Here is a 12,142-nt window from a genome sequence, read left to right on the forward strand (position 1 = left end):
GCCTGACATGGGGCTTGAATTTGCAGACTGTGAGATGCGGACCTGAGGTGAAGTTGGATGCTTAACCGACTGAGCCACCCAGGTGCCCCCAAAAGCCAGACCTTTTACAGGGTTTTGCCCTTCTTTTTGCATAAAGGTTTAGTACTTTTATATTTTGTTTTACAACTTTTTTCAATATAAAATATTTCCTTATGTTTATTTACATTTTTAACTTAAAATTGAACTTTCTCAGATAATTTTTATAGCTCCTGACTTATTTTTGTTTGCATTTGTTTAGTGTATTTATTTAGTAAATATTTGAAAATCTTATTTGTGTCCAGAAATGTATTACGCATTAAAGGTAAAATTAAGGAGCAGTTCTTAAGAATTTGTGTATTTTAAGGGGCAGCTGGGTGGCTCAGTCAGTTGAGCATCCGACTTCGGGTCAAGTCATGATCTCACGGTTTGTGAGTTCGAGCCCCACATTGGGCTCTGTGCTGACAGCTCAGAGCCTGGAGCCTGCTTCGAGTTCTGTGTCTCCCTCTCTCTCTGCCCCTCCCCGCCCCTGCTTACACTCTGCTTTCTGTCTCTCTCAAAAATAAATAAACATTAAAAAAAATTAAAAAAAAAAAGAATTTTTGTATTTTTTTTTTAACTTTTTTTTTTTTTTTCAACGTTTATTTATTTTTGGGACAGAGAGAGACAGAGCATGAACGGGCGAGGGGCAGAGAGAGAGGGAGACACAGATTCGGAAACAGGCTCCAGGCTCTGAGCCATTTGCCCAGAGCCCGACACGGGGCTCGAACTCACGGACCGCGAGGTCGTGACCTGGCTGAAGTCGGACGCTTAACCGACTGCACCACCCAGGCACCCCGAATTTTCGTATTTTAAGAGCAATGGAAACTTCTTAAAATGTTATCAACAAAAAAGGTGTCTTTGATTATTTTTTTTTTTAATTTTTTTTTTTTTCAACGTTTATTTATTTTTGGGACAGAGAGAGACAGAGCATGAACGGGGGAGGGGCAGAGAGAGAGGGAGACACAGAATCGGAAACAGGCTCCAGGCTCTGAGCCATCAGCCCAGAGCCTGACGCGGGGCTCGAACTCACAGACCGCGAGATCGTGACCTGGCTGAAGTCGGACGCTTAACCGACTGCGCCACCCAGGCGCCCCTTTGATTATTTTTTTAAAGGATCAGTCTCACAACAGTTTAAAGAATTAGAGGAGAGTGTATTGGTTTTCTATAATTTTGTAACAATCTTAGCAACTTAATGCAACACAGATTTATTTTCTGACAGTTTCCATGGATTGGCAGTCTGGGCACAGGTTTGTTTTGTCCTCTGCTCATGGTTTCACCAGGCTGAAGTCAGGATGTCTGAAAAGACTGTGATCTCATCTGTGACTCAGCATCCTAGTTCACAGGTTGTTGACAGGATTCAGTTCCTTGCAGTTATAGGTTTGAGAGCCCTAATTTCTTGTTGACTGTCAGGAGCCATGCTCATCAGAGTCTACTTGTGGTCCTGTATACAGTATAGCAGTTTGCTACTTCAGAGGCCAGCAAGGGAATCTCAGATGGAAAGGCTCAGTCTCTTTTAGGAGATTTCTCTGGATACTTTCTTTGATTAATTAAAAAAATCAGCTGATTTTGGGCCATAATTATGTCTTTTAAATCCCTTTGTCGTGTAACAAGATAGTTACTGGAGTGAAATTCATCATATTTACAGTCCTGCCCATGCCTAACAGGAGAGGGTTATTCAGAACGTGTACACAAGGGGATGGGAATCTTGAGGACCATTTTAGAATTCTAACACAGAGGACAAGAGTGAATGTGGAAAGATGAGTTGAGGAGAAAGAGTTTTATTGCTTTGTCTAAAATGGTGATATATTGATAGGGAGAAATGGATATTTAAAAAGAAAGAAATTTAGATGGTAAAATCAACAGCATCTGGTAGTGATTTGCTTAATGGGAAGCAAGGAGAAAGAAGGAGATGTTAAGGATAAATCCTAATTTTCTCGTTCACACAACTGTAAGAGTATTGGTACCATTCACTGAGATAGGAAACACTCGATGAGATCTTGTTTGGGTTGGAAAATGTTAATTGGCATATGGGTTTATTGAGATTAAGCTGTGAAAGGACCACATTTCAGAGAAAAAGGGCTAAAAGTATATTGGGAGTTATGGGGTAAATAAGTATTATGTTGGTATAATTTGGTATATCTGGATTCTGTCTGACTGTTACTTTATAAAAATAGTGGTTGTTTAATGTAAACCATAAGTAGATGGGTTGTAGTTTTTAATTTAATATGAAGGTCTGTCTTCTCACTAAAAAATTCAACCCATTTGTATATTTTATGCTAATATGTTTTCTTATTCTGTGTTTTTGCGATTTATGCTTGTGTATGTAGTTTTAAATCTTTTGGGGTGCCTGGGTGGCTCAGTCGGTTATCTCGCAGTTTGTAAGTTTCAGTCCCACATTGGGCTCTCTGCTATCAGCAACAGAGCCCACTTTGGATCCTCTGTGCACCCCCCCCCCCTTCCTTCACTTGTGCTCTCTCTCAAAAATAAATAAACATTAAAAAAAATAAAACTTTTTACTTTTGCTAAGCTAGATCAGATTGTCTTCATTTTGCACTCTGGGAAAAATTGAATGGTTATTCTCCCTGTATATTCTATTTGATTTTTTTGAATTTTAAAGATAACTTGCCTAAGTATAGAATTCTAGGGTCACAGTCCTTTTTCTTTCAGAACTTATAAATGTTTTCCAAGTATTTTCAAGTTTCTGGTGTTAAAGGTAGAGAATTTGATAGCCATCTTTTCTTTTCTTTGCAGGTAATGGTTTAGGTAGTTATTTTTTGGTCTAGAAACTTGAAACTTTTGTTTTTTTATTCACCAAAACTGAGAAATTAATTCATCATTTCATGTGGTAGATTGTAGTATTATCTACACTTTACAAATGCATAAGCTGTAGCTTAAGAGTTTCAAGTATCTTGGTCAAGGTTACACAGCTAGAATAAGTAGAGAAACTGGGATTGGATGATAGCCTAGCATTTAATCATTATTGTCTATTTCTTCTAAAGGTTAGGACAGATATATAAATATGTACCTGATTTAGCTTCAAAATAAGTCCCTAGATAGCAAATATATGTTATTAGGACTTACATTCTTCTAACTACTAGGACTCAATTCTCTATGATATGTGTCCTTCCTTTTTAGCCTGTAGTGCTTTCTAAATGTTGATTTTTTTTTGGGGCGCCTGGGTGGCGCAGTCGGTTAAGCGTCCGACTTCAGCCAGGTCACGATCTCGCGGTCCGTGAGTTCGAGCCCCGCATCGGGCTCTGGGCTGATGGCTCGGAGCCTGGAGCCTGCTTCCGATTCTGTGTCTCCCTCTCTCTCTGCCCCTCCCCCGTTCATGCTCTGTCTCTCTCTGTCCCAAAAATAAATAAACGTTGAAAAAAAAAAAAAAATATTAAATGTTGATTTTTTTTTAACTAATAGATGTTATTTTTTTACAATTCTGGACTTACAGAAAAATTGAGCATATAGTACAGAGGGTTTCCATAAACTGGGGAAAGTTTGAAGTGAGGGGAAATATAAATTGTATTACTCCATAATGAAATCATTACTTTGGTGATGGAGAAACCCTAAAGGTTAAAATGGGTGACAAGTTGAAGACGACTAGGAATGTCATTGTTTTGATTATGTTTTAAGAGTCTGACTCCGACTAGGATTCTACAGATAACTATAACTGATGCCTGTTTTCCAACAGATTTATTCCTCTGCTTGGAATAGTCTTCCCCACTTCAGCTGGCAAAGTTCATTTGTTTGTAAACTTCCTATAATACCTTCTTTACTAGATAAAATGTATACCCCAATTTTCAGTAAAACTGTTTAGAACTGACCTATATTTTGTTTCTTGTACCTTTTAGTCTACTTTACCTGAGTTGGACTAGGTAAATGAGTATATGTATATGGAAAACTTCAATTATAGGCTATTTATGTTGACAGAAAATTAAATTTCTTATTCAGGATAAGAATTCTTGGATATTTCTTGATTGATCGAGAGAAAAACACACTTTGTTATAGTATCTTAGATTATTGCCATTTTCATTTGTTCTCCAACCCTTTTTCTTTTTTTTCAGGCTGTGACAGTGAGGAACTCCATGGCTAAGTCTTTATATAGTGCCCTGTTTGACTGGATAGTTTTTCGGATTAATCATGCACTTCTGAATAGTAAAGATTTGGAGCAAAATACGAAGGTAGACATACACTACATTATTATATATTTTTCTTGGAAAGCTATTTTAATAAAATAATTAAAAGATGAAATTTAAAAACACAGAAGTATGTAGAGTAATAAGTAAGAATCTGTGTTTATATGTATTCCCTGCTCTTTCCTCTTTATTTCTGTTTTTATAGACATATAAACCCTGTTCAAGGAAACTACTGTTCTGTTGTCTTTCCAGACCTTTTTCTTATGTACATTTCTATGGATATAGACTATACAGAGTTGCTTTTCAACATAAAAATAGAATTATGCTATCTGTGTTGTATCTAACTTGTATTTTTTTACCTGGTATGTCTTGAAATATATCTGGACCTTATTATTTTTAATAACTTTGTAATATTATATAGTATGATACCTGTATACCATAAATTTCCCCATAAAAATGTTGCCTTTTTTTTATTGTTAGAAATTATGGTGTAACAAATATTCTTTGTGCACATTTCTCTAGGATAAAATCCTTAAAGTAAATTGCTGGATTAAAGAATATACATTTTCAATTTTTGGTAGCTACTGCTAAATTGCTTTTCAAAAAAGACTACACTCCACTGGTAGTGTATGAAACTGCCTGTTTCCCTACACCTTTACTCATATTGGATATTATCAGTCATTTCGTCTATGCATCTGATTAGGAGGAGTATCCCATTTTATTGTCTGTTTTTTCAATGATAGATTAAAATTGAGCATCTTCTCATGTTTTTTCATTATTTCATTATATATTTTGCCTTTTTGTTACTCCTTTTTTGGAGTCATTGTGGATATTGCAGAGACTTATAGTTTGATACATATTACAAATATTTTCTCTTAACTTTTATGTTTTATTTATGTTATATATCTGGGCCTGTATTTTTTTTTTTTTTTCTTTTTAGAGAGCCAGTGGCCAGGAGGTAGGGAGAGGGAGAAGGAGAGAAGGGGAGGGAGAGAATCTTAAGCAGGCTCCACACCCAGGGTAGGAGTTCAACGCTGGACTCAGTCTCACAGCCCTGAGATCATGACATGAACCAAAATCAAGAGTCAGATGCACAACTGACTGAACCACTTAGGTGCCCCTGGCCCATATGTTTTAAGTTTTTGTGCAGTTAATTCTGTCATTCTTTTCCCTTATTTTCCAGAGTTGTATTTATTTTTCTTACATAAGAATGCATCTTTCACCTCAAGATAATAAAAATATTTATTCTCATACTTTTAGAATTTAATTTTTTATATTCAGGTTATTTATCTGGTTGGAATTTATTTATTTATGTATTTTTTAAGATTTTATTTCTAAGTAATCTCTACACCCAATGTGGGCTCAACCTCAACCCTGAGATTAAGAGTCACCTGCTCCACCAACTGAGCCAGCCAGGTGCCCTTGGAATTTATTTTTTAATATGGCAGATTTTAGATATTTAAATTATTTTAAATCCATTTTTATTTCTCAGCAACTTTATGGAATAGTCTGCATATTCAGGGTAATTAAAAATATCATCTTTATTACTTAATTCTCCTGTCTTAAATGTGTAATTGCTTTTATATTAACTTTTTATGATTTGAGTAAGCCCACAGCCATAAAATTAATTGTAATAGTTATCTAATTTACCAAATTGACATATTTTTAAAGTTCATTACTTTCACTGTTTTTCATAAGGGCTTAGAATTAGAATCAAAGAAAATACTTTTTTTTAAGAGAGAGAGAGAGCATGAGTAAGGGAGAGGGGCAGAGGGGAAGACAGAGAATCTTAAGCAGGCTCCATGCTCAGCGTTGAGCCTGGTGCAGGGCTCGATCCCATGACCCTGGGATCATGACCTGAGCCAAAATCAAGAGTCGGACACTCAGCTGACTGAGCCACTCAGTTACCCCAAAGGAAATATTCTTAATGGAGAATTAAATAAATCTCTCACTATTTATCACTCATGACATTAGTTTGCCCAGTGGCTCTCTTAGCAGCGGTGGAGAAAAATTGTTTTCATTTAACCAAAATTGTCTTGCAACTCTATTTTAAGAATGAGGTGAGGTGGTGAGAAAAATGTTGGTTTGGGGGCATTAGAGCTGAATCCCTATTATCCATAGTAAGAAGTTAGAATATAATTTGTAGAAATAAAATATCAAGACATAGATGAATGAGCACTTGTATACTGTACTCTACTATTTTATACCAAATAGCTAAAAGATTTGAGTGTGTGGATTTTAGGGAGCAGAAGTTGACATTGAAGAAGGGATTGCTATTTTTTGTTACAACCTTTTAGAACTTTTTAACATCATGAACCTTGTATAATTTTTTTGATGAAAACTAAAATTTGAAAAAACCATATTCTGATACCCAGTTTCATTTTTAGTTTGCACAAGGCTGATGAAACATACTTCTTAGTTTGGTTTGTGAAGCAGAATTCTGTTAGGCTTTAGAAGTCAAAATAGTGGAACTTGCATGGTGTTCTTTGCATAAACATGAATAATCACGAGCAACCTAGCTTTAGGTTATTTTTTACTTCCCCATTGGTGGTTCTTTCTATTTCCTTGTCTCTTGGAGTTTAGGAATTTCTGAGATTGAGGTAACAGGTCACTAACCCTGCTTCAAGCATTTCTGTAAAGTAATCAATGTATTACATGTGTTAAAATTTTGTATGTATTTTTATAATTGGGATAAAAAGAAAAAAAATGAAGATAAAGAGAACTAAGATGCCCTTTATTTTGTGGAATATTTTGGTTGAACATTGGCCCCCCAGAATTTCCTCTCCACTGCTCTAGAAGAACTTTGAGCATTTTGTTACTTATTTTGTGGATATTATTTATGAAATAAATTTGAGCATATTTTTTTTCCTGTTTTATAGACTTTGTCCATTGGTGTTCTTGATATTTTTGGGTTTGAAGATTATGAAAATAATAGCTTTGAACAGTTCTGTATTAATTTTGCTAATGAACGTTTACAACACTACTTCAATCAGCATATCTTTAAATTGGAGCAAGTGAGTACCTAAATTGCATGTATGCTTGTCTTAACCACTTAACCTTCACTCACGTGTATACACATAACATTTTTGAGTCATAGTTACAGGCATTTTAAGTCTTGTACTTTCATGCAGATATTACAGTCTTCACATAAGTGTCAGCAAATTAATACTCAGAGCATAGTTTTTGAGCCATGTGATACAGGGTTTCCTATATTTTTTTTTATAAACCTCAAGTAGATTCAATAATATGTGCTTTCTTAAGTATACCTTTCAATGTAAAGATGCTTGGGTTTGGTTTGGTTTGGTTTGGGTTTCTCTTGATTTTTAATTGTTGCCATGTGCTTGGTCAATTTGTGTAATGCTAAATATGCTTGTTTGATTGCTTTGGTCTCTTAGTTTCAACGCAGTTGCTTGCTTTGGTCTCTTATGTCTTTATCTGTGGGGTGGAGGAGCTTATTAATAGAATCTTGAATCAATTTAGAGTATGGATACAGAGAAATGGGATAGTTTACAGAGACCAAAATAGGGAACTAGATATTTCTTGTGAAACACTCAAATTGATTTAGAGTTGAAAGTGCGATCCATCAGTTTCCCTGAGAATACTTAGAATAAATACAGGGTCAGAGAAAACGTGGTCTCTTTCTCCAAGCCAGATTTCAAGTTAGTAACGAGTTGAGTTGTGGCCAACAATTTCAGTTTGTATAGGAAGATACAAGCAGAAGCAGGGTTCACTTTGAAATGCTGAAGAAATGAAATGGACAAGAGGATGACAACACGTCTACAAAACAGAAAAAAAGAATCTTTCTGTCATTGAGGCTTTTTACATTGGGTCCTAGCTTTAAGCATATTTACCTTCTTAAAGGGTTAGGACAGTTGCACAAGCAGCACTAGTCCTGGCCATCTTGATGGTGCTTAAAATGTTTAGCATATTCAACCTTTTAGCTAGACTCTCTGACGGAGCTGTTAAAAGATAGTACAGTATTATTTGTTACAATGTTAGCTAACATTTATGTAGTACTTACTATTTATCAGGCAGGTACTATTTTTATTCTAGTTGTGCAGATGATACCTAAGCCTAGTATTCAAACCTTAACACTCTGGCTCCATAATTCTTGCTTTTAAAAAGCTGAGCTGGGATTGATCTACTAGACTCAGTCTAGTGTTCTTTTAACTAGATCATGCTAAATTAGTTTTTAAATGGATATATGTATTGGAGGGGTAGAGAAATGTGTTTTGTTGACTGTGTGCTGTATTTTACAAAGCAAAGCGTCAGTTGCTCTCTGGATCATTAAACAGAAGAGTAAGTAAATTGCTTTTGAAGAAAAAAGGTATTCTCTTACAATTATTGAAATTATTCTTACCTTTTCTAGAAGTGTAGGTTAGACATGGAGGAGCCACAAGAAATACTTTGACTAGAAACATGTATAAAAACATGCCTCACAGTTCATGGAAAATGTTTTTGGGACTATTTGGCTGGGGGTGATCTTTATGTATTTGCTACTCTGAATATCATAGTTTTGGGCAATGTGGTGGAATTATGGATCAGAAGATTTAGATTCAAAGATACAGCTTTTTCCTTTCAATTTTTAATATCCCCTTCTGTAATTTAGTGTAATGGGTATACTTTTGCTATAATTTATAGAAAGTTTGGAGACCTTACACCTCTTTGCCATCTCATCTATTTTATTCTTCCTTTCTCTCCCTTCTTAGATTTTTCCACTTAAAATGGATTTGCTGGGCCATAAGAGATTTAAGGCAGATTAAATATTGAGTGTTTTGTTGATTTGTGTATCATTGGTACCTAGAATAAGATGGGTACACAGTGACTGTTAAATTCAATTGAATACAACATCAGTTAAGTAGATAAAATTTGTTGAAAATGAGGATAGAAGTAAAAAGCTATCAAATATGCTTAGGGAGTAAACATCTGTACTGAAGTAAATTTTGTCTAAAAATTGTGTATGGACACATAGGATGGGAGACAGGTATAATAACTGCCCTGTAGGATGGTAAGTGTGAAAATCAGGTAGAAGGTTAAAGTAGCGATATAAAGGATGAAGTTGATTAGAACTTCATGAAAGTCTACAAACATTTCCCAGGGGTGATTCGGGTAATATAGTTTTGAATAGAAGATTGAGTTTACCAGATTGTCAATGGGGAAAAGATATTTTAAACAAAGGTAACCATCTCTTTAAAACTGTGAGGCATAAAACAGCATGGCACTTTAGAGGAACTGAAAATAGTTCAGTGTAAGCTAAAATACAGGATATAAGGATAGAGACAGGGAGGAAGATTAGTTTATGAAATAAAGGGTCATATACTTGTGAGCTTTATATGTCATGCAGAGAAGATTGGAATTTTTCTTTTGGAAAATTAGGAGCTATTTGAAGTATATTTAGCAGAGGATTTGAACTGTGTAAGATAGACTGGTGGAAGTGAAATGGAGGGAAGGACGTAATCCTTGAGTTAAAGTAGTATGCGTGTGATTCTGAGTTCTGAATCAAGTTATATGTAAAGATAATATGGAGTAGGAGACCAGAAAAAGTTTCTGTGATTTGAAAATATACTTACAGTTGTCATTTATAATACTGTTCTCTTATTTCCGTTACTTGCTCAGAATTATCCTTGAAGTCATTGGCTCATCACTAAATTGAATAACAGTTGTGTGTCACGCATTGTGCTAGCCACTGAAGACAGCAAATTTAGAGCACAGGGATCTTATCTGAGGAATTTATAATCTAGAGAGTTTTTCTCATCTCTGTTGCTTCTGGGGATATCAAACTAGGAAATTTGCCTTTGTAGAACACCTAAAAAAAATGAACAAAATATATTTAAAGGCATTGAGTTACATTTAAATAAGTGATATTCTACAGGGCTTATTATATCTGCAAGAGGGAAACCCAGAGAGACGAGACCAGCATTTTTGGACACCTTTGCCTCTAAAGATATTTTTCTATTCTGGTAGAGGGCTGCCCAGCCTTAAGAATCTGAGAAGCTGAACAGAGTTTCTTCAGATTTAAGAACAAGGAAGATACTCCTGGTAATTCCTACAGGCTTTATGCTTGAGACCTTAAGGATTATGTCTTAGAAGTAAAGATAAACCAGAAATAGATCATGCATCATAGGGACTGAAGCCCAGTTTAAGATATTCTTAGTTCCAGTTTGGTTGAAAGAGTATAGAATTCCTAATGTTCTCAGCCACGTGCAAAGAGCAAATTCACTCTCCAGTGGAGGAAGAGATCATCCAAGTGCTAAAATTATCTGTATGATTTTTCATATACAGGAACAAGAATTCAGTTTTTTTAACTGAGAATTCTTTTTTAAAAAACATACAAGGAGAGAAACCAACATGAATAAAAAACAAGAGAATGAATAGATTATTCCACAGGAGATCCAGGAAATGATGTTATCTGACATGATCTTTAAAGTAATAATGGTTTCAAGAAATTTTTTTTAAAAGCAATATTTTTATTGAAGAACTACAAAGATCCCAAGTTTAGGAAAATCTAGAACTAAAAGGGAGAGTGAAATTAAGAACATAATGATAGTTTTTAACAGTTAGATATAGCTTAAGAAAAGGTTAGTGATTTGGAAGATAGGCCAGAAGAAGATACCTAGTCTGATGAAAAAATAAAATACAAGTAATAAAAGGGACATATGGGGTACAGTGAAAAGGTTTAACATAAGTGTAAGAGGAATTCTGGAAAGATGTATGTGAGGAAAGAGAGAATATGGTAGGTGCTATATTTGAAAAGATAATGGTTGAGAATTTTTCCAAAACTCAAAACAAAAAACAAAAAAAATCCAGTAAGTGCACATTTGAAAAACTCTAAGAATTCAAAGCATGGCAAGTATAAAGACAGTCATATAGTAAACCAAAGACAAAAAATCTGAGAGGCAGTCAGGGGTTGAGGGCCAGGCATTAAATGCCAAGCGATAGAAGATTTTTTTTTCTCCCTCTGTTAAACATTGTTAAGTAAAGATATGTATTATGATTTTAGGATAACCACCAAATAGTAAATGAATATAAAATTGTCAAGTTAATATAGGGAACAAGTAAAAACTCCAGCAATCCAAAAGAAAGCAAGAAAGAAGAATAAAAGCAATACTGAAGCAGGACAGATAGCATATGGTAAAATGGCTGATTTAATCCCACAATTATCAGTGATTGTGTTAAATATACATGGATTTATTACTCCAAGTAGAAGTGAAATAGTGTCATACTAGATATAAAACAAAGGTAAATTGCTGCCTATAAGAGAGATTCTTTAAATATAAACATATTAAAAAGTTAAAAATAAAAGGATGGAAAAAGCTTTAATAAACCTGAACAAAAAAGAGCTAGTAGGTAAGTATATTAATATCATGCTTTAAGCATTGCCGGAGATCAAAAAGAATATTTGATAATGCAAAAGGACGAGTTCATCAGGAAGTATACAATTCCAAATTTATAGGTTACTGATAACATAAATTCAAAGTATATAAAACAAAAATTAAAAGTAAAAAAGAAACATGTAACAGACCTTCCTGAATAGCTAACAGAATAAGCACACAAAAGAAAAAAACAGTCAGGGTATAGACTATTTAAAGCACCCAGAGGATGTGGCAGATGCTTTTGTGGGTGCTCAGCCCTTCTTGCCTTTAGGTTTGAATGCCAGTTTACTTGGGCCTGTATCAAATAAGGATATAGAAGGTTTTTTGTTTTTATTTTTGTTTTACTTTTGGATATGGAAGATTTTTAAAGCAAATACTTATTTGACATGTATAGTTAACTAACTGCAAATTTACAAAATGTATAAAATCTGTCCTTGTACTGGGCCATAATAACAAAGGTCAAGTTTTGGGATTGAAATCACACACATTTTAGTACCATACAGAAATTATGCCTGAAACCAACAACCAAAAGATAACTGGAAAATACTTTTATGGGTAAAAATTAAGAAACGTCCTTCT

At 34.7% G+C, this 12,142-nt stretch overlaps 1 protein-coding gene across 7 annotated transcripts in view; it reads left to right on the top strand.

Moving 5' to 3' along the window:
- MYO9A (myosin IXA) overlaps positions 1–12,142 on the top strand; it is a 273,152-nt gene that overhangs the window by 95,355 nt on the left and 165,655 nt on the right. For all 7 annotated transcript variants that reach the window (XM_047861621.1, XM_047861624.1, XM_047861627.1 and 4 more), the window contains 2 exons: positions 4,119–4,235; positions 7,070–7,204. In XM_047861621.1, coding sequence (XP_047717577.1) covers positions 4,119–4,235; positions 7,070–7,204 — 252 coding nt within the window. The remainder of the gene's footprint in view (positions 1–4,118; positions 4,236–7,069; positions 7,205–12,142) is intronic.

Source organism: Prionailurus viverrinus, chromosome B3, assembly GCF_022837055.1.
Source record: "Prionailurus viverrinus isolate Anna chromosome B3, UM_Priviv_1.0, whole genome shotgun sequence".
Taxonomy (NCBI): domain Eukaryota; kingdom Metazoa; phylum Chordata; class Mammalia; order Carnivora; family Felidae; genus Prionailurus; species Prionailurus viverrinus.